Raw genomic sequence first — 27452 nt, forward strand, 5'->3', positions numbered from 1 at the left:
GTGTGAGAGAGTGGCGCGGGAGTGGCGGGAGTGGCAGGCTGCGATGGCGCGGGCAGGAGGAGGCTGGGCGGGTGACACGGCTGCAGAGCGGTGTCAGGCTGTGGCGGGGCGGTGACACCGGACAGGTGACAAGCGACGCGAGGTTCGCGTGGCGGGACCGGGAGCCTGAGGGGCGGGCGCGATGGCGGGAGCCGCCGAGGGGCCGGACCTCCGCGCCGCCGGGGGGCGCTGCGCGGCGCTGGGCGGGTGCGGCGGCGGCGGCGCCGTTTCCGGGTTGGCTGCGCGGCGCTCGGGGCGGCCCCGCCTGCAGCCGCCGGCACCGGGCCCGGGCCTCGGCAGCTCCGCGGGCCCCGCGCCCGCCGCCCCCGGGCCGGCCCCGCCCCGCCCCGGCCCCGCTCCGGCCTGGCCCTGCCGCCCGCCGCCGCCGCCCTCCTGCGCGCCGCGCCCCGCCTCGCCGGCCTCCCGCGCCGGCCCCGCGCCCTCCTCCTCCTCCTGCTGCAGCCGCCGCCCGGCGCCGCCATGCCCGGCCCGGCCGCCGGCAGCCGGGCGCGGGTGTACGCGGAGGTGAACAGCCTGAGGAGCCGCGAGTACTGGGACTACGAGGCGCACGTCCCGAGCTGGGGGTAAAGCGCCATGCGGGGACCCGCCCTCCCTGCCGCGGGAGGGCCTCAGCCCGTGGGGAGGGTTCCCGATCCCCCGTGCCGGGCTGGGCTGGGCTGTCCCGGGGGGCTGGGAGGGGACCCCGCTGCCCCGTTCGTTATCCACTCTTCCCCCACCGCCGCCTCTCTCCTCTTGGTGCCCGCAGCAACCAGGACGACTACCAGCTGGTTCGAAAGCTCGGCCGAGGGAAGTACAGCGAGGTCTTTGAGGCCATCAACATCACCAACAACGAGAGGGTCGTGGTGAAGATCCTCAAGGTGAGTATCCCGTTGATGATGTAGGGGCTTGTGGTGGCTGGGAGCGAGAGAGAGAGGAGCTGGGTTGGCAGGGCCAAAGAACTGTTGGATCTCTTTCTTTACCCCAAAACTCCTCTTTTCTCGGACATCGGGATGGTGTGTTTGGAAATGGATTTGGTGTCTTGCGGGCTGTAGCGATGTTTTGATGTCTCCACCCCTCCTTGTCCAGCGTAGCTCAGGGCTGAGAGTTCCTCTGGTGGGGGAGAGCTCTGAGTCCTGACATTTGAACAGCATTGCGTGTTCTGCCTGTGTTTGGCAAATCGTGTCTGGCAATGCCCGTCTAAAACAGCCCAGGGACTGCCATTTCAACAGGAATGTGAAGCCTGGAGGGGAGAATCCTTCTGTTAATCTCTAGACAGCCGGCATGTGGCCTTTTCAGAGCCAGGCTGTGGGATGCTCAGCGGTTAAAAAAGCACTAATATTTTATATTCAGTCCTTTAGAGGATCTGATGTGAAAAATAACTTCATCACAGCCAGACTACAAACGCTATGGAAACTTGAGGAGACTCAAGGAGACCTACCAAAGTTTGGCAGTGTTGGTGACCTGTGTGCTGGTGTGTTGACCCTGGTGGGGTTGGGCTATGGGGACCTCTGTGCAGCACTGGGAGGTTGTAGTTTGGGATGGCTGTGCACAGGTTGTACACTGCAGGGCATGTCTCGCCGTGTTTGACACTGAAGCAACAGCTCACAGCGAGCTGTGCTAACTGTACTAGCAGCACTCTGTGTTGGTGATCTCAGGGCAGGCAGGGGAGTTAAGACAGAGATGAAAGGTTAGAGTTGCAGTGTGTTTGGTTCTGGCTTGGCTGACACTTGTGGCTGTCACTTGTTGGTCCAGCGACACTTGTCACTTGTTCCCCAAGAGCACGTGGGAACCAGTGTCTGACCATGGGTGTCCTGAGAATTTGGGCACACATTTATCCACAGTGTGCAGGGGTTTCTGAGCTCAGTGTGCCCCTGCAGCCACTGAGAAGAGCAGCTTTCCAGGACTTGCATCTCTGCAGGGCTGTAGCCTTAAGGCATTCCCTGGATCCACTGGGATAGCGTGTCTGGCTGTCTCTGCTGACATTCCCACTCTCTCTGTGCCTGCTTCCTTGAGATCTGCATTGCTTTCCCAAAGAACTTGTTATGATTTGTCCAGCCAGCACTCCTGGGGAAGGTGTGATGTTCCATCTGCCTCTGGGAGGAGGCACACAAACCCAGCTTTGGCTGTGGGCAAGGACGTGCCCAGGTGAGCTGTTTGGGAGAGCCTCTGTGGCTGAGCCTGACATCAGGGCAGAGTGGTGAGGTTCATGTGTCCTTGCCAAGCCAGGTTCCTCTGGCATGCTCCCCCTCCTTTGGATGCTTTCTGTGATTTGGGGTTTTGTCTTTTTTAAAGCAGATGCAGGCAGAAGTTTTTGCTGCGAGACAGTGGTCACAAGTGGCAAGTGCAGAGCTGGATTTTACAGCAAGATGCCTTGTGGCTGGCCTGGGGAAACTGCACACTTGTGCATGCTGCTCTGGAGCCCCTGATGGCCTCTTTGGGACTGCTGTGGTTTATTGAAATCCTAGATCTTGTCCCACATGGAAAGGCACCACGAGGCTGAGAGGAGGCTGCAGGGAAAGTCATCAGAAGCCCTGCTCCTGCCTCTTCCCAGCCCAAAGAGCCTCCCCTGGAGCGATGCTGCCCTGCCTGTGGCAGCTGAACTCTGTCACAGCTGGGGAGCCTGTCAGCCCTGGACAGTGAGTCAGCTGGCAAGAGTCATCTCAGGGCAGCTGGGTGCTCCTCCTTGGGGCCTGAATGTGTTGCCTTAATGCCCTGCAAGCAGGAGACTGGATTGTCCCAGATATGAAGTGGTTGGTGTTGCCACTGGTTCCCCTGGCCCTCCCCACTAGCATTAACATGCAGACAGCATTCCTGTGAGTGAGCAAGGAAAAGCAGAAGGTCCAGATAAATAAAGATGAACTTTCTCCTCAGTGGAAAGTGGGTCAGTGAAAAGGGAGTTTCAGAGCACCACGTTGTGTACATTATGAAAACCTGTGAAGTGTGGCAATAGCATCACTCTGATCTGTGGAAAGTGCCTCTGGTTTCCTGTAACTAGGCTCAAAACTTAATTGTGAATGTAATTGCATCTATCTACACGGGAGCCTTGGCAAAGGGGCAGAGGGGCTGGGTGTCTCTGTTCCTCCTAACTGGGGAAAAATTTGGATTCTGTGAGATGGGAAATGCAACCAGAAGTCTTCAGGTTTTTGTGTGGTGCAGGGATGGATCAAAGGGAAGTACCATGGTTGGGCAATGGATGCAATTCTTTAGCACAGCTGCTCCTTTCTCTTTAACATTTTTGAGAGTACAATTTATGTACACTCTAGGTGTTAGAGGGAGTTTTAGCAGGAGTCACTGTCTGGATATCTCAGCTTCATGGGAAGTCACTGGTGATTCTCCCTGGCCTTTGCTCTTTGAAGCAGCTTGTCCCTTCTGAGCTCCAGCTAGCACATAGCAAGTACTTCCCCTGCTTTGGTGTTGTACTACCTGAACATCTTGTACCATCCTCCACAGAGGTCAGGAAATTTTATCACCCTTTGATGCAGAACTGAGCCACAGAGATTTCCTGTGTGACTTTGGGCAAGTCCCTTAGCCTCAACAAAGCTGAGACTAGAGCATGACTCCTGGTTTAGGGCTGCATGAGGGAGATAACTGCTCTTCCAGCCACTTGCCTGGTTTGTCTGTACGTGCTCCGTGAAGAATTTTAACTTTGGACAAGACCAGGGAGCTGAGGGCTCTGGTTGGTACCACAGTGCTCTCAGCCTTTTGGGCTTCCACAAAGCAAGGTGTCCTGTTTCCCTGGCCAGCACCCAGCATTTCCTTTCAGTTCTGCTACCCCAAGTGCAGCACCAGGCATATCCTGCAGGGAAATGGGTTGTTGTTTGTTGTGGTCATAACGTGTATCAGCAAAGGAAGAGAATTAAGATCATGCAAATGGCTTTGACATTACTATTTTCTGGATCAAGGGCCTTACAAATATGATGCTCTCAATGTCACTTTTCCCGGGAAAATTCTGCAGCTCTTTTTTAAAAAGGCAAATGAAGCAAGCAGGTTGCTTCTCACTCCACTGCAGCAGGACATCAGGATGCACTGTGTAGGATGGTGTGTGCAAAGCAGTGGGGCAGGAGCCTGGTTTGCCACACAAGACACCTCCTGCCCAAAATCCTCCAGAAGCTTTTATCCTGAGCACTGAGGCAGAGGACAACTCCCCCATTTTCAATGTATTCAGGGAGCAAAGAGTGAGAAGGTTCTGAAGTGTGGGGACTGCACTGTACTGACCTTCCTGCCCCTCAGGTTAGCAGGGCATGGAGTCAGCCAGCAGCTCTGCTCCACACTCCCTCCCTGGTGCTAGAGGTTCCTGTCTGCTCTTTGATCTGCCTGGCCTGGGCACAGCTGTGGCCCTGCTTCCTGCCTGCCTTGGGGCAGCCCACACCAGGAAGGGGGAGTGTGTGAAACTGTTCTGTACGTGTTTTCATGTCGTGCTTAAATCTGATGCTAAGGTTTGACTCCCAGGATGGGGCCTGACATTCCTCAGCCTGTCCAAAGGAGCTTTAAGACATCCTTGTTGCCAGTGAGCCCTGTGTTGTCTACATGCAATGCAGGTATCTGAAGCACAGCTCTCCTCTTCCACATCTTACCACACAGAAGTTTTTGATGGAGCACTGAGGTCAGTCTGTGCTGTCTCTTTGAAGAGCTTCTCATTTTGTTTTTCTGCTAATGCCGCTCTAAAATGTCTCCCTGCATGCCTTTAAAGTGAATCCTCTGTTCTGGGGTAACTGTTCTTGGAGGATATGAACAGTGTTGCAAGCTGCCACTCTAGAAGCCCAAGGCTGACTTTCCACATTGCTTGTAACTGCTACAGGTGATACCATGTAGTGAGAATGATGCTGCCATAAGGAGTTACCTGCAGTTAGTGCTGAGTGCTGGCTGTACCACCTGTGTAGGTGTGTCCTTCACCTCCCAGTACTGCCTCCATCCCTACTGCACCCCTCCATGGGGTGGAGATTACAGCATCCATGTTGGGAGGTGTCTACAGGAATCAGGAGTCATCCTGCTTTTGTGATGCCCCTATGTGTCCATGAATGCTCTGCTTGCCTGCAAAGCATTAAACCCATCAAAAAGAGGCTGGCTTGTGTCCTAGTGTGGTTACTCTGCATAGGCACAACATGAGTGGAGGTAGGGGAAAAATGCAGATGCAAGGAGAGGGACCAGTAAGATGGAGGTCCTGCAGCAGTGATGAAATAGCCTTTTTCTCCTTTGGTGGCTTTTGTCCCTCTGTGCTGAGTCCATGCACTGGAAATTTCAACCATGTGCATGGTTTCACAAGTGCATTCTTGCTCGTTTGGCTTTGTTTTGCCCCTGTTCCCGCATTTGGGCTGTGTGAACCCTCCAGAGCTGCTCCTTATACCAGGCACTCTTGGAAGATCCTGCCAGTGCTGAACTCGGTTGTCACTCCAGCTACAGAACCAAGTTGGGATGGTGGCTCTGCCAAGTTTTCTTCTGTCTCTACAAGCTTTAGAGCCCACATACATCAGCTTGTTCTAGAGGGGAGATGAAATGACCCTCATGCTGCTGTGCAGGAGGGATTGCACAGGGAAATAGGATTGGCTGCTGTTGGTCCCTCAGGCTGGAGCTTTTGACTGCATCAGTGACCTTCCACCAAAGCCGTTCAATGCCTGCTCCTGCTAGCTCTGTGTCTCTTGCTCCTCCTGCATTTGCATGCACTGAAGCAGCTCCCCCTGGCCCACTTCCTCCTCTGGCAGTCTTGAAATGAGCCCTTTTGCAAGAGAGATGGGCACACAGCTCTGCTCTTTCAAGCACCAGTTGCCCACAATGAGCTTGGCAGAGTTGTCTGCTGGAGCCTAGCCTTGTGAGAGCTGAGACCAACTGGGACAGCACTGGGTGCCTTCAGAGGCCTGGAGATGCAGCTGGAGACTCTCCTGGTGGTGGTGTAACACCAAGGAACTGATGAGCTGCAAAGCTGCAGCTCCCACGTGGACAAGGGTGAGATACAGCCCTGTGTCTGCAGGGGCCTGAAGGAAGATTCCCATCCCATGGAATGGTGGTGGGGATCAGGGCTTGGTCCTCACATGTCTCACTTTTAGCTGCCTGCAGAATTCTTGATGTATCATGGGCAGTTCTGCAGCCCCAGGAGGGCTGGTTTGGGGTGTGCCATGTTGGAATGAAAAGGATGCTAAAGGAAAGAATGAAACTGCCTTCAGAATACATGCTGGGATATTCTACCAAACTTAAGTATATTTTATTTAACTAAAAAAGCAGTAGTACTTTTGTACTTTCAAGGTATGATTTCCCCCCCTCTTTTCTAAAATTCAAGAGCAGCTCACAAAAGTTTGAATTTCCACAATGGAAGTGGTAAAATGCAAACAACCAACAGAATGTTCACATAAGTGGGCTCCTCGATTTTGTAGCTCTTTGGAATACGATTATTTGGTTTCCCAGCTGATGTCTGGCAAAATAAGCAGAGCTGCTCTGAAGCCAATTTTCCTATTGAGCAATTGGTGTTGGGCTTTATAGGCCGATTATTGTGATCCTTTTGATAATACTTGCTAGAGACAAATGAGCTTCTAGTGCCAGCTTTGAAATGTTCAAAGCCTGTGACAGGGATGCTGCTGGAGCCTTTCACTGGTCCTGGACATTGTGTGTTCACATCTCCCTGCTTGTTCACTGGAAGCATCGTTGTATTTCCAGCCTATTCAGACTTGGTGAGCAAATAATTGATTTTTTTTTTTTAATGGGGTGGTGGAATACATCACTTTATTTTCTCATGGATTTGTATCTTTTGACTGCTAAACCTTCTTTCCTGCTGTGCTAACCCCAGTTTTGTTTCAGAGCACCTGCTGGGTAAAGCCCAGCACCTTCTGGGATTCCTTCAGAGCAGCACGTGTGCTCCTCAGCTGGCAGCATGTGTGCACTGCCAGGCTGCCTGCTCTGGGCTAATGGAAAATGATTTTTATGCTTTGGACTTGACTCGTATTTCACATGCCTTCCTGGTCACTGCTTTTCTTTCACAGTGAGGAAACGTGTAGAGAATTTTGGATAACAAATCTGATTTCTCTCTTTGCTTGGATTCAAGCAGTGCCTTCCCAGGTTGTTGGGGAAGGCTGGAACTGGAGCATCTGACAGAACAGTGTTCTCCCTTTGCTCTAGAAACCAAGCAAAAAAGATGCTTAGCCAGGCAGCCATTTATTCACTCTAGACAGGAAGTGATGATTGCAGTCCTTTATTTAAAGGTTTATTTTAGCAAACAATGTTAATTCTCCCAGCTGGTGTTTACTGCAGCTGGACTCCTTCCCTGCTTACAAGTTTGCATGATCCTGTGGGAAATGACCCAGGGTGTGTTCTCTTGGTCACAAAAAGGTGGTTTTGGATCAGGATCTACCTGACTGCAAAGCTTATTGTGTGACATTTTTCACCTGTGCAGAGGGATAACTTTGCATGATGCTCCCCAGACTTTGGGCAAAGAGAGTTGGGATGGCTCTGGTCACTGTCACTCCCTCTTCTGCCTGCCTTTCAAGGGAATTGAAGCATCTTTATCCATTTGGCTGGTAGGGTGGGAATCCTGCAGCCACGAAAGGAGAGGTGGCTGAGGAGAGACACCATCCTCCTGTGGCTGGAGGTGATCTTGTCCCTCTGCTCTGGGCACTCTCAATGAGCTGCATGTTTTGTCTCCACAATCCACAGCCACCTCACTTCCAGTTTGCCTGAGGAAGGAAGCAATTTTCTGGGAAACTGGAAAACTGGCTTGTGCTAGACAGTAATGTTGTTCTAAGGGTACTGATGCAGTTGAAGTAATGAAACCCCTCCCAGTGTAGACACGGTTAAAGTGAGACATGTCTTTTAGCCTGGTTTCCTATGGAAACGAGTCTTACGCAATCCTGCTGTCTGTCAGCCTTTCTCCCCCTCCTCCCCCCAGGAGTTTTTGCACTGGTTGGCCAATTTCAACCAAATGCGACAGAAGTCTCCAAGCTGTCAAGTTTGTACAGATTTCACACAAGTAGGTGTTTGCACAGAGCAGAGGGACTGTGCTGGAGCCCCTTCCAGAGGGAAGGGTTTGACCCATACTGGTCACTGGAGAATTCCCAGCAGGGAGGAAAGCTTTGAAATACCTCTGGCGTGGGAACAGATGGAGTTGGAGGCTGTACCTGTGGAAAACATTGCCTTGCAAACACAGGCAGATCAAACTCAGGAGCAGTTAATTTTGTTGAGGGGCCTGCTCCTTTCCTCTGCTGGAAATCCTCCTCCCAGTGCAGGAGGACTGGCCTGTGTAGGAAGCACAACCTGAAATGCTGCTGTTCATAGCCTGGTTTAATAAAACAGCCTTAAATGAGTATTGTTAAAAATACTCTGGCTGCAAGGGCTGGTGTTTTAGAAGCTATCCCTGCTGGGAGAGGCAGATGGTTGGAGGCCATAATAGCTTCAGTTCACATTTAATCCATGTGTGTTTGGAGTCAACATCCTTGGAGAGACAGATCGGGTGACTCTCAGAGACAGTTGTAGCAACCCAGACTTAATCCTGGTGTGTGGCTGATATGCTGCTGCCAGCCTGTAGTTTCAGCTCTGCTGGGCTCTGGGATATGAGGGGAGGCAGCAAAGTTTCTCTGGTTTGAACATTACCCCCAGTGCAGTGCTGGCCATGTGCTGGAGTGGTTTGCACCAAGGGGTTTGACTTGCTTGACTTGACTTATTGTTTCATGGGATGCAAGAGCTTGGGCTTGGAATGGGTTACTGGGCAAAAAAGGAGCCCCAGTGATGTGCCCTTGGATAGCACATGGTGTTTGCAGCAGTGGTGTGGGACCTGTGGGTGGGAGGTGGTGTGAGGCTGGGGAGGTGAAAGCTGTGCAGGATGGGGTGCAGGCCTGCAGTCACCACTGAAATGGGGAAACTGTTCCCCCCAGTGCTGTCTCTGAGGACACTCCTGGGCAATAGCTTTTCCTCTGAAATGACTTCAGCCAATGGCATTTCTTTTGCCTCATCCTTGTTTACTCAGTGGTGGAAAACTCCACTCCGAGTGTGTCTGAGGATGCAGAGCTTCCCAGCCCTGCCTGGAGGCTGGTGGGGCCCTGGTCCCAGCTCACAGCTGATGTGGGGATGGTGTGGCCAGCCTGGCCTGAGCTCTGCAGTCCTGCAGCTTAGCCAGAAAAAGTCCAAACAGTGAGTGGCTTTTAACTCTCCCTCTTGCTGAGACAGTGTTCGCCCAAGTGTCTTCCCTTGGTGATGTCAGAGATGCTGCTGGTGGTGATCACCTGCAGGCATTTCATTTAAAAAAGACCAACTTTCTTCTCTCCTTTTTCTACAAGTCACTGATTTTGTCTGCTCTAGTGTTTTAGTGTGTGGTGGGTAAGGGTAGATTTCTGATGGAGATAACACAGAACATCATTTTCCCATCCTGCAAAAGGTCAAAGAAACATGTGGAAGTGACTGGAAGAGAACTTCTGCCCCAGTGGGAGCAGTGGTTGCTGTGAAAGGAGAAAAGGGAATCTTGGAGGGATGGAGGGATATCCTCCCCTACCTAGCTGATGCAAAAGGCCCCTGAAATAACTAGAGTACAAAGGAAAAGATGTTTCACAGTGGGCTTTGGATTCTCTTGGCTGTGTTCAGGGGCTGTTTCAGCTCCCAGACAGGTGCAAGTGCTGCAGCAGAGAGGCTGGAAGGCATGTCTGTCATAGCCAGGCCATTCAGGGAACACCTTCAGGATATCAGTGCCTCAATTCCTCTTTGAAGTTCCTTGGAAAACAGCTTGTGTGTGCATCTGCCTCACTGGACAAGCAGAGTAACCAAATTACATCCTCTAATTCCATCTTGGCCTTCTGGTAAGATCTGTGCATGTGGGTGACACAAGGGTGGTGTCTGTCTCCGTGCTGACGTCAATTAAATTAGTTCCTAATGAAGCATCCTCCTCTCAGGTTCCCTCACTCTTGCTGGTTTTCATGCCCCTGCTCTGGCTGATTCTCCCTTTCTCCAAGCTCCAGGAGCTCCAGCATTCTCTGGGTGCTGCCCTGGGGCTGTGGGTCCCACTCCCCAGCAGTTCCTGCCCAGCATCACTCCAGCTCTGACAGCTGCCGTGGCCTTGCTGCCATTTTCCACAGTGGCTTTGTGAGGTGCTGACGCTCCCTGTGCTGGCATTGGTGTTATTTTTGGCACTTTGCTTCAGGCTGAGATTCTCATCTTTTGGCTTTAAAGTCTAGCTCATGCCTTTTAACTTGCAAGAGGAGAAGAGCAGGATTCGAATCTGAAGGTTTCAGCCACCTGAAGAGCCTGGAAATACAGCATATTTTATCACTTACATAAATGCCATATTTTCCCACTATATAAAACCTTCTGTTCTTTCTCCTGTCTGCTCATACATTTCTGCCAGGGGTCTGAAAACAGGAATTGCCTTGGATTTGCCTGTAAGGGGAGTATGAGTTGTACCATCAGCATTCTGTGGCCATCATAGAAGTGGGAGGCTGTGGCAGAGGTGAGGTGGTGAGCATGAGCTGCTGAGCTCCTGTGGCTCCTTGTCCTTCACACAGACATCTGCTAATGTGTGTTACTTTGGAAAGGTGCCTCATACCTTTGCCATTCCTCATCACACCCCTCCACACATACCAGATTCAGTGCCAGATGATGAATGTTTTAGAAAGCTCGAAGTCTGGGGAGGAGTGCTTTCATCAGCAGCCTCAGAGATGGGCCTTTGCTAGCAAAGGGCTTTACCAGTCCCTGCAAGATGTCTCTGCAGTTCTTTTTAGTGGTACTGGTGGGGCAGGAGGGGATGTTCCAGCTATGGAATGAAGGACTGCTGGACTTGGTGACTTGCAGCTGCTGCTGCCCACACTGGTCAATAGCCAAGGCTCATGAAAGAGTCTCACCTCTTATCTGCTCTAAGCTGCCTTTCATTTCTAGCAGGCACAGAGCTGGGGTTGTGCTGGGAGTGGATGAGTTACAGAAACGTTCATTTGCATTGAAGTGAACCACTGGATCAGCAGAGTGTAAAAGCCAGCCCAGGCACTGAGCCTCTGCCTTGGGAGCAGCTGTTCTTTGTCACTCTCCACAGGGGGATGTCCAGAGGAAAGCTTACTTTGCAAAGAGGGCTCCTGAGACTGAGCAGATGAGAGGAGGAGTCAGAACTGTTTAAAATGTCTTTAGGCTTTAAAAATAATCATGGTTATGGATGCAGTGACATGCAGTGCAGTTGGCTCTGTGCATTTGAGGTGGTTGCAAGTGAGGCACAGCAGTGTCTGAGCTTACAAGTAATCTTGGTGCTGGAGACTCTCAGGTTATCATTTCATGGGATTCAAGTACTCATTGGGAAACAGGCTGAAAAGTGAAAGACTGGTTAGTGCTGGTAAATAAAAGCAGAGCTGGGTCCACCATGCTTGTCCTGTGACTCTGAGTGCACAGCATGAATCAGTATGCTGAGGTTACCACACAGCAGTCCAAGGCACTTCTAACCACAGTTACTGGAGTCACAGTTCTGTTTGTCTGGAGTGGTTTGATTGTCCCCCTGATGCATGGAAGGGTTTCATGGATGAGAGGGAAATCCTAGTTCATGCAAAGTGTCTGTCTCCTCTTTGGTGCTAAAAATGTTCCCATGTGAGGGTGGGAGCAGAGAGAGGAGGGGAGGTGATGTGTTCCAGTCAAAATTAGTGGCAGAAATCAGTGTTAATTTCTGGAAGGACTCTCACTTCTAATTTCTTTTGTCTATTTAAGCCAGTGAAGAAAAAGAAGATAAAACGCGAGGTTAAGATTCTGGAGAATCTCCGTGGTGGCACCAACATCATTAATCTGATTGACACTGTCAAGGATCCAGTGGTAGGTGCCTGTGCTGGGGGGGTGTGCTGGGATTGCCTTCCCACCAGCTGGAGGCACAGGCTGATTGGTTTGGTGGGCTCCTCTTCCTTTCCATGTTCCCCAGACTCCTCAACACCCCTTCTGTGTCCTTTGTGAGTTGCCCCAGCTGATGGGGGAAAGTTTTGAAATCTGACAAATTTCCTGTAAGAAAGCAGAGCCTGTAACCTTCTGCCTGGCATCTGTAACCTAAGTACCAGCCAGGGCAACTGGATATTGAGCCCTTTAATCCTTCTGGTTGCTGTCCTACCCAGTGACCAGTGCTCATGCCATGGTCTGCAGTGCCACAGTTCCCCCATTCCCGGGGAGCTCTCTGTGCCTGGCAGCTGGCTCAGGGCTGTGACTCCCAGCCTCTGGCAGCCCTGGAGAGGAAATCCTGCTGCAGTGTCACAGTCCTGGCTGACCTCTCTCCTGGGAGGCCTCAGCTGCTGGTGACAGGTTTTGCCTGGCCCAGTGCTCTCTCTGTTCCGTGGTGGGGGGGAGCAGTGCTGGCCAAAATGCTGATTTGGTGCTCAGAGTGTGGGGTATGAGCAGGGCTGCACTTGCCATGTCCTGCTCCCACCTTGCTGTCCCTAGTGAGGGCTGGGCAGGAAGCAAAGGCTTTCTCAGGTCTCTTGGAGCCAAAGAAAGGTCAAGTGTGTATTTTAAACCATGACTTTTTCTCTCTTGCAGTCAAAGACCCCTGCTTTGGTGTTTGAGTACATCAATAACACAGATTTTAAGGTGAGTTTGCCTGAATGTAGAGGAGGGAGGCTTCCCATTTCTGTAAAATGTTGTGATTTTCATATAATCCTCAAGAGCTGTGGGGGGAATTTAGAGTTTTCACAATTGTCAGCTTCACTTTTCTTTCTCCATGTAAATCAGAAACCTGTTGATGGGCTGTGGATGAAAAGGCATAAAAGATTTGTGTGCTGAATGTCCCAACTCTGAGGAGTAAGGTCAACAGGTTAGATATTCTTGCTCCCTTCTCAATTTAGTAATCACTGCTGTGCTATATATTCAGCCCAAGTTAATCCCTGAGCTGAAGTGCTCTGTTTACAGCAGTGCAGTTGATGGAGCTGGTCACATTTATTTATTCTGATTTATTTATTCAGATTTATTCTGGAATCCTTCAGACCTGGGATCTGTGGGGTGGCAGAGGCTGGAGAGCTCATCTCCCACTGCCTGGTTGTGAGGGGTTGAACATTGTTGAATACATTTTAAGAGCTTTTTTTCCTTGTCTGAGGCTGTAGCATATTCCCTGAGGCTCTTCTGATGTCTGGGGGCTCCCAGGGATATTACTGTTCCCAAAATGAGGGTCCTTCTGTCAGACTGCAGCTACAACTGCCTTTGCTTCCAAAATGCTTCCAGGCAAAAGGGATCTGTAATTAGCAGCCACACCTATCTTAATGGTATCTTTGCTTCCCCCATGTGAGCCTTTGCCCTAAATCACTAAGTCAGTGGTGGAGAATTAATTGAGCAGTTGCCATTAGGAAGCCAGCAGTCATCCCTCCTGCTCCATTCAGGGATCTCTTTCATTCCATGTTATGGGATGGTGTTTTTTCTTCCTTTCTGTCCCAGATCATTATGTAGGTACAGGTTTTGTAGGAAGCAGATGTACCAAACACCCAGAGAAGGATCTTGGGCTGGTGTTGGTTATAAAGGAGGCAGCTCCCAGACCAGCTCCTGCAGCCCTGCATGCTGAGGGGCAGCTCACATAGTTTGTGACATAGTTTGTGTGCCTGTGGGGTGGGCTGGTGAGTGGGTGCTGCCAGGTGGGATGTGTGTATGTGGGCAGAGCTGCAGCCATGCTGCAGTGAGTTCTGAGTGCTGCTTAATCTCATGTAGAGATAACTGCAGGAGCCACAATTACAGCAACTTGCAGCAGCATCTGCCCTGACAGCTCTGGGTGGGGAGAGGAGTGTTGTCTCCATCAAGTAAACAGCCATGAGAGGAGTGCTCTGTGGTGACCTTTCAGGGCTAATTAAAGCAGGTTTGGTTTGCCTGGGCTTTGTTGACATCAGCTGGGCTGTGCCAGTGCCTCTGTGTTGGGAATGTGCCCCTGTGCTTCTGTGACCCACAGCCTCCTTGGAATACTGATCCTAGAAGTTTTTAACTTTCTCTTTAGAGACCTTTTGATTATTTCATTGGTTTTTATTTTTAATACATGTCTTGAGATAAGCTACATTGCTCAGGTACTGGTACACCTTGCTGAGGATTGCTCTGTGTGTTTCCAAGTCAAAATGTGATTACACCACTCTGACATGTCCTTAGAGGAAAAAGATTATCCTCAAGGATATCCCCCAGAAACTGAAGTGTGTCCATGAAGTGTTCAGCAGTACCTTGGGGCTGGTGGCCAGCAGAGACTCCTAAGTGAAAATGCTGGGCTTGGAGTCCATGGTGCTTTGGCCATCCTGGGCACATGGAGAGCCAGGCTGGGCACTGCTGCAGCACTGAGGACATTGGACTGGCACTGCACAAGTGACAGTGCTCAGCTCTGCCTGTTGCATTAGAAACAACCACACGAGCTTGCAGCAGACTTCTGTAGGCTCCTGGGAGAAAGCCTTGCTCCTTGGGGAAGCCCAGATTCACAGCTGTACAAGTCCAGGACAGAAAGTATTGATGCTTTTGATGCTGATTGGTACAAGGCAGGAATAACTTGTCTTGGGAATGCAAGTGTGTCCCCAGGGCATGCAGTGTGGCTTCTTGTGTTCAGAGCTTATTTGTAACCTGAATTTCCCTAGCTGTGTATGGGGTGTGTGGGTTGTTTGATGCTCCACTCCCATGAGCTGTCTGCCTGTTTGAGTAGGTTCTTGGGGCTGCAGCTAATTGCAGATTATAGGGCTGCTTCTGCTGAGGGTGCCTGTGGGTGTCTTCTTCTACATAGAAACTCCCAAGATGTCTCTTCCCTTGCTCTAAGTGCCAAGCAGAGAGTACAGAGTATGTGAGACCACTTGTGTTGGTCTCAACTTGCTCTGTGCCTGCACATGTGAAGCAGCTGGAGAGCACCCAGTCATTGTCCCCCTGCTCCATAGTCATTATATCCCTGGGCAGCCAAGTTCTGCTGGAGTTAAGTGCCACAGGAGCTAATCCAGGTGACAAGGACCTCTTCTCTTTGTTTGGATGTGGCTGTGGCTGATGTGCCCATCTCTGTGTTGGCATCTGGATTCAGCAGCACTGATGAGAGCCAGCATGTCACTGGCAGATCCCCTTCAGGGTGTGTGAGGGGTTCCCAGGGCAGCCTGTGTGGCTCAGGGCTGTGACCCCCAGCTGCTGGCAGCTCCTGAGGAGAGATGCAGCTGCAGTGTTGGCAGTCCTGGCTGACCTTCTCCTGTGAGGAGGGCTGGGAGGCCTCAGCTCCTGGAGACACGTTTTGCAGGCACCAGGTGGTTGCTGACCACTCCACAGGCTTTCATTTTTCTCTGTCCTGTTGGCAGTAATTGCTCACAAACTTGGATGTCTGCTCAATTGTCTCCTTTCTGGAAGTTCCTTTTCCTCCAGCATTGTTATTTTTTGCTTTGATGCTGATACTTTGACCCCTTTGCCTGTTCAAATGGCAGAACACTGTTCATGTCAGTGCACCATGGAAGTGGCTGCTGGATTTCCTCAGCTCTCTCTGCCTGGGCAGAGCTGCAGTTCTGTGGCATCCAAGATCCCAGATCAGAAGCACAAGCTTTTATTTCACTATTCTTAAATGATGAGAATAAACAGGAGACTTAGGTGATACCTCCCCAGAGCTGATTACATTTTCTTAAATTACCTGTCTGCTCCCTTCTGGAAGTGGCAGCACTTGCCAGGAGGATGAGCTGGAGCCAGGCTGGATCTGTATTCTGTATTCTGCTGTGTGAGCACAGCAGCTTGTGTACAGGGTTAGTGTTTCTCCTCAGACCTGCTGCATTACTTGTCATCTGAGAGCATTCAAGCTCCCCACAGCAATTTGCCTTAAATGAAAGCTGCACTGCAGAGCCACATGCAACTGAGGAGCCATCAGTGAAATTAAATGTCTTTTGCTAATTGGTTTCAAACTAGAAATGAGACGCCTGCACTTCAGCCCCTGGCAGCTGTCATGTGTTCTGTACCTGGTTCTGTGCCTTTCATTGCCCCAAAGGGGCACAGGGGAACAGACAGGTGTCAAGGAGCAGTTCTTGCTTGGGTTTGCTCTAGCAGGTTTGGAGCTGAAGATGAGATGGGTAAGAAAGGTGAGCAATGGAGGGTTGCTTCAGGATGTTCAGCCTGCTGGAGCTGTGGGTACAGTGGGCTTTTGAGTCAAGTCTTCCCCTTCACCTGCATTTTGGTGATTTTTCAGGCCCAGTTGCTGTGAGGGAAATGTGTGCTTGGGTTTTATCCTTGTACATCCAGAGTTTGTTTAAAAAAATGGTTGTTGCCCTGCATAAGCAATGCAGAAGTAGAAAAGATTCTCCTCCCTTGTGTGCCTGCCAAGGCTGGATGCTTTGGGAACTGTTTTCCTTTTTTTTTTCCTTTTGTTGCTGCTGCTGCCCTGCACCCCAAAGCAGTGTGTCTCCTCACAGCCACCCTGTTGCTCTGCAGATGCTGCTTCCTGCACGTAGCCAGCTGTGTTGCTCACTCAAGGGAGAGGAATGAGCATTTAACTCCTGTCAGCCCCATGCTGGGGGAAGTGTGTCTCTGCCTCCTCAGGCACAAACAGGATTGGTTTGTGATTTTTCTGTGATGTGTGCCAGAACACCACCAAAAGCTGGAGAGGGGTAGTGGCTGCCTGTGGGTGGGTTTGGCCTTTCCTGGTGCTGTGTATGGAGAAAGGAGACCAGCCCAGGTCTCTGGGGCCTTGTGGGATCCTGAGTGCTGAGCTGGGTAGGTCTGCAAAGGAGGTGACTGTCCTGCCCTGCTAGGCTGGGCAGAGGGGATTTGGAGCCCTCTGTCAAAGCCTGCTTGAGGCAGCTGCCTGTGCAGGAGCCACTTGCAGTGGAAGCCTTGGCTCTGTCCTTCAGAGCTGTCTGCATTCATGGGCTGCCTGCAGGGCTGAGCAGGCTCCTGCAGGGGCTGTTCCCTGTGCTGAGCAGAGCTGGGCACTGCTGGCCTCGGCACTGCCAGAGGTCACAGGGGCTGGGTTTCACAGGCAGCTCTCCCAGGGAAATCTGTTGAATGCTGTTTGCCCAACAGTGTTTGGGCTTATCATGGTCCAGTGCCAAAGGCCATGAGCCAGAGAAGCAGCAGCACTGCAGGTCTGAGAAGAAAGACATTGGTGACCTCCCTTCCATCCCCTCCCTTCCCACTTCCAGGCAGCAAGAGGCAGAGAGCCAGGGAATAGGGAAAATGAGGCTTAGACTGGTAATGCCACTGCCTTCCTGCCCTCCTCCTGCCCCAGGTGCATTGGTGTTGCCAGGTGAAGTCAAACAGGGCAGTGAATGCCAGAAGGAGATGTTTTACACATTTCTCACAGTGTTTGTAACCTAGGAAGCCATTTAAACAGACCTGGAAGGACTCAGCTGTCCTCTGCTGGCCCTGTGTCCTGCATCAGTTGTGCACAAGTCAGGAAATCCATCCCTGCTATGGCTCTGTAGCTTGTGGCTATGTCTTTTTTGCTCTCTGCTCACTTGTCTGCTTCACTGGGTTGCTCCAAAGCATTAGGATCATCCCAGCTCACGAGAATACAATGCAGTTGTGTCCTGGAGGCTGTTGAAGCTCTGTGTGTGTAAGTGACACTTGTATATTGTCAGATGATTTCTGATTTTGGGGCTGGATGGGGGCTCTTTGCAGATGGCCCTCAGTAAGGCAGGAACCTGAGGATCTCAGCATGGGCCTGGAGGGGATCCAGGGCCAGAGCTGGTTCTTTGGAATGTGAATTTCAATCCCTTGCTCTGGGATTTTTCCTGAAGCTGCCAAGTGGTGCCTGTGATGGACAGCGGGCTCCAGTGCTGATGCAATTGGTGATTTGTCTGAGCTGTGAGATGATCCTTGTTTGTAAGAAAGGCCAGAGAGGTCTGGTCCCACTGCTGCCCTGTGAGTGTCCTTCCTTGCCCTGCCCTGGCATCTTGCCTTGCTTTCCCTGGGAGAGAGGACAGCTCAACAAGGTTGGACTGACTCCACAGCCAGTGACAGATACAGAGCAGAAGGCAAATTTTGGGCCAGCTGTGTCCTGGTGTGGGAGCAGCAGGAAGATGAGTTTTCCTGTGATGGTGCTGGTGGCACAGGGCAGATTGAAGTGCCCCTGGAGCTCTGTCACCTCCACATGAGCTGCTGCAGGACACAGGAGAGGAGAGTGGTGGCAGTGAGCACTTCCCAACAACTCAGTTAGTGCTGCCCTTGGTCCTACCAGCATTCCTGTGCTCTTCAGTTGCGTCAGCCTTTACCCTGGGATAGAGGAGAGGATAGAGCCCTGTGGCTCCTGGCTCTCTTTGTGCCTCCCAACCCCATGCTCCTTTAAATTGATGTTTTCCTCTCCCTGTCACACCCTGAACACCTTCCCATGTGTTCCCAGCCCACCTTCTTTGAATGCTGTTGTCAGTGCTGGCATACAAAGTCATCACAGTGACTTGATAACAGAAAGAAAGTCACAATTGTCTGTGCCTCCTCCGGAGCTCTGTTCCCCTTGGACAGACAGCCAGACATCTCCTGCTGGAAAGTTGTGACAAGTCTGAATGATGCCAGTAGCATTTCACAGGAGCTCTTGCATCCTTTCTAGATTTCCTGGCAGGTCTGAGATCAGGAGAGCCCTCAGGAATGGTGGCATTCATAGGGAATCTGGAATGGGTAAATGACTGGAAGCAGGTGGGGTGCAGGAAATTAAACTAATCCAAATCTGGAGTATTTATTTTTTCTCTCTTTTTTTTTCCTCCCTCCCCAAATCTGTTTCAGCAACTGTACCAGATCCTGACAGACTTTGATATTCGGTTTTATATGTATGAGCTGCTTAAGGTGAGTGGCATTGCACATGACAGTCTGGATGGGAGACCAGGAACGAGGGTGGCAGTAGTGGGGCTCATGGGGCACTGTTGCTAAGTTACTTCTCTTGTGTTCAGGGCAGAATCCAAGTCTCATAACCTGGGAAGGTTTGGGAAGAGATCAGGTTACCTGGTTGTTGCTGTGAGATATTGCAGCCAAACTGGGGGCCTTTGGTCACCTCCAAAGAGTCTGTGATGCTCTGAGGTCTGAAGTGTTTGTGGTTATGTCACCAGGCAGAGCTGTGCTTGGTCTCCCTATGACTCTTGCACTGTCATTGTGCTGCTGTGAGGAAAATCAACTCCCAGAAAAACAGCCAGAGCCAGGACAAGGCCCTTGAGGCAGGGCTGGGGAGCTGTGATGCTAGGGAGAGTAGAAGAGAGGGATTGGCAGCTCCAGGCTTTTCCCTGCTGCAGTATTCAAATGCAGCCCCTGAAGGTGAATTCTGCCCAGTAGTTATGCCAGCTGTTAGATGTAACATCAGGACTTTCCTTTGACACCTCCCAGCCAAAGCTTTCCTTGCCCCTCTGATGAAAGGTGAGAAGTGCCCTGAATACCTCCCCTTAACGAGCCTAGCTTGCACTTCCCCATGGAAATTCCCTCCAGGAGCCATGGCAGGTCTGTGGGATGTGCTGCTCTGGCTCTTGGGGGTCTCCAGCTGCAGGGCAGGGGAGGCACAGGGGAGAGCTGACAGCTGTGACCCATCCCAGGGCTGACCTGCTGGAGCAGCTTGGCTGTCTCAGGGCCTTGGCCCTTCTGGGCTGGCTCTCTGCAGCTCCCATTGTCTGGAAATGAGTGGGACAGGCTAGGAAAGCCCTTTGTGCTCCAGGACATGATGATTGAAAGAGAATTCCTGAAACACATCCAGTGGGCTCGAGGGAGGCTTTCTTCTCTTCAGCCCCATGCTTGTCCACCTGTGTGCAAGGGAAGGACCTTCCTGCTGGGTGTGGGAGTGAGCCTGAGGCAGCCTGGGATTGGGATGGGAGGGGTGATGAAGTTGAGATGATACTTGAGACACAAGACACTAGAAGACACACACAAGACACTAGAGGAGCTTCATCCCTGGAGGCAGTTGGTGTAACCTGTTAGAGATCTCCTGGACTGGAGATCCAGGAGCACAGTGTGTGTGAGTCCTGTGAGGCCATGTGTCACTGCAGGGCTGTTCTCTGCTGGGATGAAGCTGTTGCCTCCTTGCTTCCCTCTGTGGCACAGGCCCAAGGACAGCATTGCTTCCCTGGCACTGGTGTCTTGGGTATTGAATGACTACAAGCTGTACCCTCTTTCTGTGCTGCTGGAGATGCCACAGCATCTGATAGATGTTGATGGATGGATCTCCCTCCCCTTGGAGATGAGAAAACAACATTCTCACCCCCTTGCTCAAGGGAACAGCTGCGCTGGGGGGGGCAAGTGGTGCAAGGTCATGGAGCTGGGGAGCTTATATGTGCTCCTGCCTACAAGCTTGAAGCAGCTTTGCTCTCCCTCATGTGCTTTCACCTGCCTATTTTAAGTGCAGTTTGGCTTAAATCAGCAGGGCAGAGGTGACTTTCTAACTTGAGTGTGTTTTGGGACACAAGTGGAAAGCCTCAGTGGAAGGCCATAAAACTGCATGCATGTAGGAATTATTTCCTTGCTAGGGAGAGAGCCTGACCTAGGAAGCACAGGGCTACCCAGGTGGGACACCTCTCTGCATTGTGGTGTTCAACAACTGTGCAGGGAATGCAGGGAACACCTGTGACTGCAGTAGGGCACAAGGTCCACACAGTCTTGTTGCCAGCTTGTCACTTTATCACGTGCAGCATAAGAGCTGAAACTGCTCATTCCATGTGCCAGGGTTATGGCACTTCCTGTAAACTCTTGCTTCTGGCTGAGAACTGTTTCATTGGTGATGCTGTGCCCATGGTTACAGCCATGTCTAATGTGTGTGTGTGTGTCTGCCAGGCCCTGGATTACTGTCACAGCATGGGAATCATGCACAGGGATGTCAAACCCCACAACGTCATGATAGACCACCAACAGAAAAAGGTACTGTGACACCAGGGCTTACAAGCAGGGGTTTTCCAGGGGACCTGGAAACTCTGCTGCCTCTGTACCCATAGCCCTGGCAGATCCCCCTCTAAGCTGCACAGACCTCTGTAACCTTTCTCTTCTGGCTCCCCTCCACCTGTGCCAGCATCAGGAGATGGTCAAAGTCCCACAGGGAAGCACCTCTGTGGAGTCCATGGCTCCCTCACTGCTGGGGTGTGCTGGTTAGGCCACAGGAAATGGGCAGCACAGGGGCCTATCCCATCATGGTACCTGAGTGCTGTGTGTGCCTGCCCCAGGGACCTGGAATTTGTATCAAGGAACTGGTTGGTGGTCCACAGGTCCCTCTCTGTCAATCAGCAGTGGCTGCACAGGCAAGGCAAGGTGTATAAGGAAGGGAATCTCTTACTGGAGTCCATCCCTAGTAAGCAGGTTGTCCATCCGTGCAGCTGTGGGGATGTGCTGAGCCCCTCCTGCCCCATCTTCTGCTCTCAGTCCCCAGGTAAAATCAACACTGCCTTCAGCCCAGCCCTTCTAAACAGTGGGATGAGACTTTTGCCTGTTCCTTAGTACTCAAGGACCTGGTGGTGCTGGTAAAATCAGAAGGCATTGGAGCTGTCTAAGCTGGGCTTTGCCCCACCTTTTGATGTTAGGGGAAAGGGAAAACCTGATCAGAGAACTGCTGAGAGCATCTCCACAGAGGGCTCCCTCCACCCTGGGCTCCACCCTTGCAGCAGGGGATTGAGGTTTGGCCAGTGGCTCCTCGTGCCTGGCTGGTGACTCTGTGTCTCTCCTGCCCTCCCAGCTGCGGCTCATAGACTGGGGTCTGGCCGAGTTCTACCACCCAGCTCAGGAATACAACGTCCGTGTGGCCTCTAGGTACTTCAAAGGACCAGAGCTCCTTGTGGACTACCAAGTAAGAGTCTGTCTCCTCCTTGCTGTCTGTCCAGTGATAACACTTGTGGCTGCACTTCAGCCACCTTTGGGTTGTCTGGTTTTGCCTGTCAGGGCATTGCCTGGGTTGGAGAGAGGCTGGCTGTGAAGTGCAAAGGCTGAGGCTGCCTGTGCTTGTGGGGAACCAGGCTGTGGTGAGTTTCTGACAGCTTCTCCTTTTCTCCCTCAGATGTATGACTACAGCTTAGACATGTGGAGTTTAGGCTGTATGCTGGCAAGCATGATCTTCCGAAAGGAGCCCTTCTTCCACGGCCAGGACAATTATGACCAAGTAAAGACATTGTTACCTGGCTTACTTTGTGAAAAGTTTGTCCCCAGTTCATCTCTGTGTGTACAGTGGGGAGGCTCTGGGGATGGGGCTGCCAGGCTGGGAGGTTGCTGCTATGTTTGGTTGAGCCATCTCTGATTTTGCTGCCTTGTGTAGGTAACTTGTTTTCTGCACCTCTTGCAAAAACAAGTTTCAAGGGAGAAACTCCTTCTGTCTGGATGTTTCCAGAAGGAGGGCTCTTAGATTTGGGCAGCTCTGGCTCTGCAGAAGAGTGCTGGGCTGCCCTTCTGCTCTCTGAACGTGCCTTTTGTTCCAGCTGGTTCGCATCGCAAAGGTCCTGGGCACAGATGAGCTGTATGGGTATCTCAAGAAGTACCACATAGAACTGGACCCACACTTCAATGACATCCTGGGCCAGTAAGTGCAGAAGTGAAATGCTGCCTTTTTTTCCTTGTAAGCACAGAGAGGGAGATCAACTGATGTCTGTACCCTTGAGGCACTCTCAGCAAAGGCCTGCTCGATCTTCTGGATAACGGTGCTGCTTGCAGGCTTCACATCCAGCTGCTCATGCCATCTCAGGAAGTCACTGAATGCAGGCTCTTTTCTTTTGTGTCCCCCATGATTCATGTGCCATCCCCTGTTTCTTCTCTCTCCTGCATGTTCACATACTTTACATGGAGATGTAGAAACTGCAGTTAAGTGTGGGCTGAGCAGCTCAGAGTCTTCCAGTTGAGATTTCTGAAAAGGACAAGTGGAATGGATGGAATAGTGAGGACAACTTCTGTGAGGCTGGCTGGCAAGCCAGACCAGTTCTAGTCCCAGGAGTATCACCCTGCCTGCCACATAGTGTTGTCTAGTCCGTGTAGACAGAAGGGAATGTACAATGCTGTACCTTCCCTGGCACAGGAGATCATACAGTTGTGTACATAAAGAGGATTTTCCACCTTTGGCAGGTGTTTGCTGGGCAGTAGCTTGTGCAAGGAAGAGCTGTGGGCTGTTTATCACAGCCACCTACAGTCAGAAGGGGCTGGTGGCAGGTGATGCCCCTGGGACATGGGGTAGTGCTGTGCAGTGACAGCTGGTCCCTTTGTCCCTTTGCAGGCATTCCCGGAAGCGCTGGGAGAACTTCATCCACAGCGAGAACAGGCACCTGGTCAGTCCTGAAGTCCTTGACCTCCTGGACAAGCTGCTGCGATATGACCATCAACAGAGGCTGACTGCCAAGGAGGCCATGGATCACCCCTATTTCTGTGAGTCTGCAGTAGCTGGGGCCAGCAGGGATGCAGTTGTGGGGGCACATTTTGGCTCCCCACTCCGCAGAAGCCTTAGCAGCTCTGTGGGGTTTCAGGGCAGTTTCTCTGGAAGGATTTGCCTGGGTGGAGCTTCCTCTTCATTAAATGCTGTTTCCTTTTCCTGCCTGGTCTGTCTCCTGCAGATCCAGTGGTGAAGGAGCAGTCCCAGCCCAGCTCAGAAAATGCTGTGCTCTCCAGTGGCATGACAACAGCACGATGAGGACTGGAAAACGACGGGTAATTCAAGATGTTTACAAATAAAAGCAAAACCTTCGGTCACACAGTGAAGGGAAAAGAACCAAGGACCCCCCCCTCCTTTCCCTCCCCTTTATACTTGGCAGAAATCTAACCTTGGGGGGGGTCTTAAACCTCAGTTCCTCTCTGGTGGTTGTGGTTAATGTAACTCTAACCCTGTGGTACCAAAGCCCTGGGCAAATGGTCTTGCAAGAGCTAAATATGTAGTGATATCCCCAGGGCTCCACACAACTGATTCTGGTTCACATCTCTATGGATCCTTCTCTTCCTTCTCAGTCCAGCCTTCCCCACCATGCTGGTGGGGACAAATTGGTCGTTCCACCATCAGCCCTTAGCATGCCTCTTTCTAAACTTGCCTTTCTGACTTGTAGACTCTGAATGAACCAAATTCAGGCTGGGGGTCAGCAGGTGCAACTCTGTTTTGAGGTCCAAGTCTTTACTGCTCACTCTGGGCTTGAATTTGGCCCTTGAATTCCAGTTTCAATTGTGAATACCGGGGTGGTTGGGGGGGAGGGGGGGGAGAGTTTGACAAAAAACAACCCACAAACCCAGCAGCATCTCGGGATTGGTTTGGAGCATTAAAACAAAGGCACCGATCCGAGTTGCTGGGGAGAGGAGATCCCCCCCTCCAGTGTGTTTGACAAAGGCTCGCTCTGAGAAGAAACTCAATAGACCTGCTTTGGAAACTTGTGAATGTGAGGGCTGCTCTTGTGGCAGGAGAGGGGAGGGACTATCCAGACTTTCCCACCGAGCTCAGGAAAGTCAGTGTTGCAAGATTTCTTGTGATAGGTGTGCAACCACGTACCTCATGACGTGGCTCCCATGAGAATTCGTGCCAGACGCAGACTTGTGCCAGAGCACAGCTCTGGAGCGGTTCAATCCAGCACCGCAGCATGGAGGAGTGGAGAGGAGGCCGGGGAGGAGAGCACAGGGAGGGGGGAGGATCCACAAACAGCAGTGTCAGGGCAGGGGCTGTGCAGCTCCTGGTCCAGGCCTTGGGATCCCACGCAGTGTTTGAACAAAGTCAGCCATTTGTTGAATTCCGGGGTGCCGATCCTGTTGGGGGGTGGGGGGTTCGTCTTATGGGTTCTTTCATCAGATCCCTCGATGGCTTTATAGCCCCACAATTCACAGTTGCCTCCTCTACTTGTTCTGTGTGTAACTTCATCAAGTGGTTCTGGTGACACTCAAACCTAGACGCTGGAGATAGTGTTTTCCCACCAGCACCTAAACACAGAATTTCCTTCTGCGGCATTGTTGAAATAGTTAATTTTTTATAAGGTTGCAATGTTTCTATTTGAAACATCTGTTTACATTCCATATTCCAATAAAGTTCTATTGGCATCGACAGCAGGTCAATCCATTTGTATAATTCACTGAAACCAATAAATATCTATACGTCTGAACGTCTGCCGTCTCAAATCTATGGGATAGCCAGAAGGCCTGAGAGCTGGAGGCCTTGTCTCCTCCAGGAGGGCAGGTGGGCTCTTCCAGCCCCTCTTGTCTGTGTTTTTTTGGGATCTCTCACTCAGTCTTTGGTTGCAGTTCTTCCTGCTGTCAGCCCTGAGAGTTTGGGGCAGATTGTCTCTGCAGAGGAGGTGTGAGGGTTTGGGCACAGCGTGGGGCTCAGCTCTTGTGCTGCACTGAGGGACAGACCTGACTGCTGTTACCTGATGGGTCAGACCAGGTCACCAGTGCACAGCTGGAACTCGGGGTTCTCCACCTGTGCGCCCCCCCTGCTCATCTGCTTTCAGCCTGCATGGATGACTTGGTCTAAAGATGTGCTGAGTAGGGAGTAGCTGTCTCCTTGCACCTGGGGACTGTCCTGGGTGTGTGGCTGGGGAGCAGCTGCCGTCCTGCAGGGCCTTGCCAGCATTTGGTCTCCTGCAGAGGCTGCTGAAGGCAGTATTGGTGAGTGTTCCCAGCCCTCTCTTTCCATCTGCCCACCCTCCAGGCTGCCTGGCCTGAGGGGCGGGGGGGGGTCTCTTGTGCTCTTTACGCTCTGCCAGTAGCAGCACGATTGGTTTGGGGTTTTAATATCAAGTTTTGAACTGATTTAAAATATCTATTGAATTGCTCCATTGAGAAGTGGATGTTTCTCATGGCCTGTCCAAGTTGCTGTGGGAGAAGCTTGTCTGTTTTCCAGCTCTTGTGTGTTGGCATTCCCAGCTTCTGGAGGGGCAAGGCAGGAGAGGTGGGGAGAAGAAAAATGGGTTGAGTGGGGGAACTTTGGTAGGTGAACGCCGTTGACCACTGTGTATGAGTGTGCTGCATATAAATGCTTGACAGTGTCTGAACCTGGTGGTGAAATTTCAAGGTGCTACTTGGGGAAGTGTCTGTTCTGTAAACCTGCATCAGGAATTCTTTTCCTGGTACCCTCAAGCAGAGGAAGAGAGTTGCTCTTCCAGAGACTGAAATGGCTTTCCCTGGCTGCATTAAGCAGAGAGGCTGGAACAACCTGCCCCTTATCTCCCCACATCCCTACCCCAGCTCTAAGGTAGGATGAGCAGTGACAGATTCATCCTGGAGGGAAACAGCAGCTGAGCAAGAGTAGTCTGGGAATGAGGAGGGTGTGGAGTCTCCTGATCCCAGGGCAGTGGGGATGTTCAACTGCAGCTTGCACCAGTTTATCTGTGCAGCCAGTGGCTCTTCCAGCACTCAGAGCAGGAAATCCTTCTCTCCTCTGGACCTTAGCAAAGCATTCTCCTGGCTGCAAGGACAGCCAGGAGCTGGGGAAGAGTGCTTTGTACCCAGGAAGTTAAGAGGACTGGGGAACCTGCATCTTCATCTGCATTCTCCTGGAAAAAGTTAGGAGAGTCCTAGTGCATGTTCCTGGCCTTTCAGCTGGCCTGGCTCCAGCTTTCTAGCAGAGGTAGAGCACTGGTTTGGCTGAGTGCCTTGTAAGAGGAAAGGCTCAAAACTGAGCCCCACAGCCACTAAGGGATGCAACAGGAAATGGATGCAGCAAGCAGCTTTGCCAGCTTGTCTGTTGGAAGTGTGCCGGGCATGATGGGCACCTTTAGTGGAATTATGGGAGGTGTTTGTGGTAGTGGAGGGAAACTCCAAACAGCAGGTCATGGAAAAAAAAGTCCAAACTTGTCTCTGGCTGTCTGTGACAGTTCTGCTTTGCTGGACTGCATCTCTCTCTTTCCTTTCTCAGCTCTGCCTTCCTTTCTCTCCTCTTCCAAAGCAGGCTGAGGTTCCCTGCTGTCCCCAGGTCCCTGCAGAGGTTCCCTGCTGTCCCCAGGTGCAGAGGGCCATGCAGGGTGTGCCTGGGCCTGGCTGGGGTGGGGTGGCAGACCGGGGGCAGCGTGCCCAGCCCAGGAGCTCCGTGTGGAGCTGGCAGTGCCCCGCGACGCTCACTTCCCTCCTCCCGTCTCTCCTCAGGTCCGATGCTGTTGCTCCCAATTTTCCATAAGCAGAATGAGAACCAAATCAAACGTCCCATCGGCGCGGTAGAGCGACGGCGGGCGGACTGCGCGGCGCGGGCGGGGCTCAGAGCGGGGCGCACGCCTGGCTGGACGGCACTCGCCTCGCCATGACCGCAGCCCTTCCCTCCGAGTGTTAAAGGTTCTTCTGCCTCTGTTTCCTTGTTGAGCTCTTCCTGACCCAGAAAGCGTGGAAATGTGAAGGGTGTGCAAAGCAGTTGTTGGTTAGTCGTTCCTTCCTCTGTTCCGGCTGTTCCCCCCCAACCTCTGATGGACCATGGTTGGACAGCTCGCGCCTGTCTCTTCCAGGACATGGGGGTTGCAGGGGATGTAGTATCGTGATGGACAGTTCTATACTATAATTAAAAGAATTCTATATTGTTGAATAAAAGTTTTAAAAGAAGCATTCAAGGAGGAGTATTCAGTGGGGAGGGAGCTGGAGAGTGCTGGCAGAGTGAGCTGTTCCCTGTGCCCAGCTAGGGCAGGCTGGGTGAGGAAAGCAAGAGAAAATCC

The 27452-nt window shown here is 51.8% G+C and overlaps 1 protein-coding gene across 2 annotated transcripts; it reads left to right on the forward strand.

The window, feature by feature from the left end:
• Nucleotides 1-514: 514 nt before the first annotated feature.
• On the forward strand, nt 515-27313 carry CSNK2A2 (casein kinase 2 alpha 2). Of its 2 annotated transcripts, XM_054296362.1 has the most exons (12): nt 515-623; nt 806-917; nt 11686-11787; nt 12496-12546; nt 18637-18696; nt 20659-20742; nt 21548-21658; nt 21866-21967; nt 22281-22381; nt 23066-23214; nt 23400-23493; nt 26899-27313. In XM_054296362.1, exons 1-11 carry the CDS (start codon nt 520-522, stop codon nt 23474-23476), a joined length of 1053 nt encoding a protein of 350 aa, XP_054152337.1. In that variant the 5' UTR covers nt 515-519; the 3' UTR covers nt 23477-23493; nt 26899-27313. The 2 variants fall into 2 exon arrangements, with proteins under 2 accessions (XP_054152337.1, XP_054152336.1); XM_054296361.1 differs by lacking the exon at nt 26899-27313 and having other exon boundaries at nt 23400-24917.
• Nucleotides 27314-27452: the final 139 nt, after the last annotated feature.

Source organism: Melozone crissalis, unplaced genomic scaffold, assembly GCF_028551555.1.
Source record: "Melozone crissalis strain CALT ecotype California unplaced genomic scaffold, PUWL_Pcris_2 ptg000007l_1, whole genome shotgun sequence".
Taxonomy (NCBI): Eukaryota; Metazoa; Chordata; class Aves; order Passeriformes; family Passerellidae; genus Melozone; species Melozone crissalis.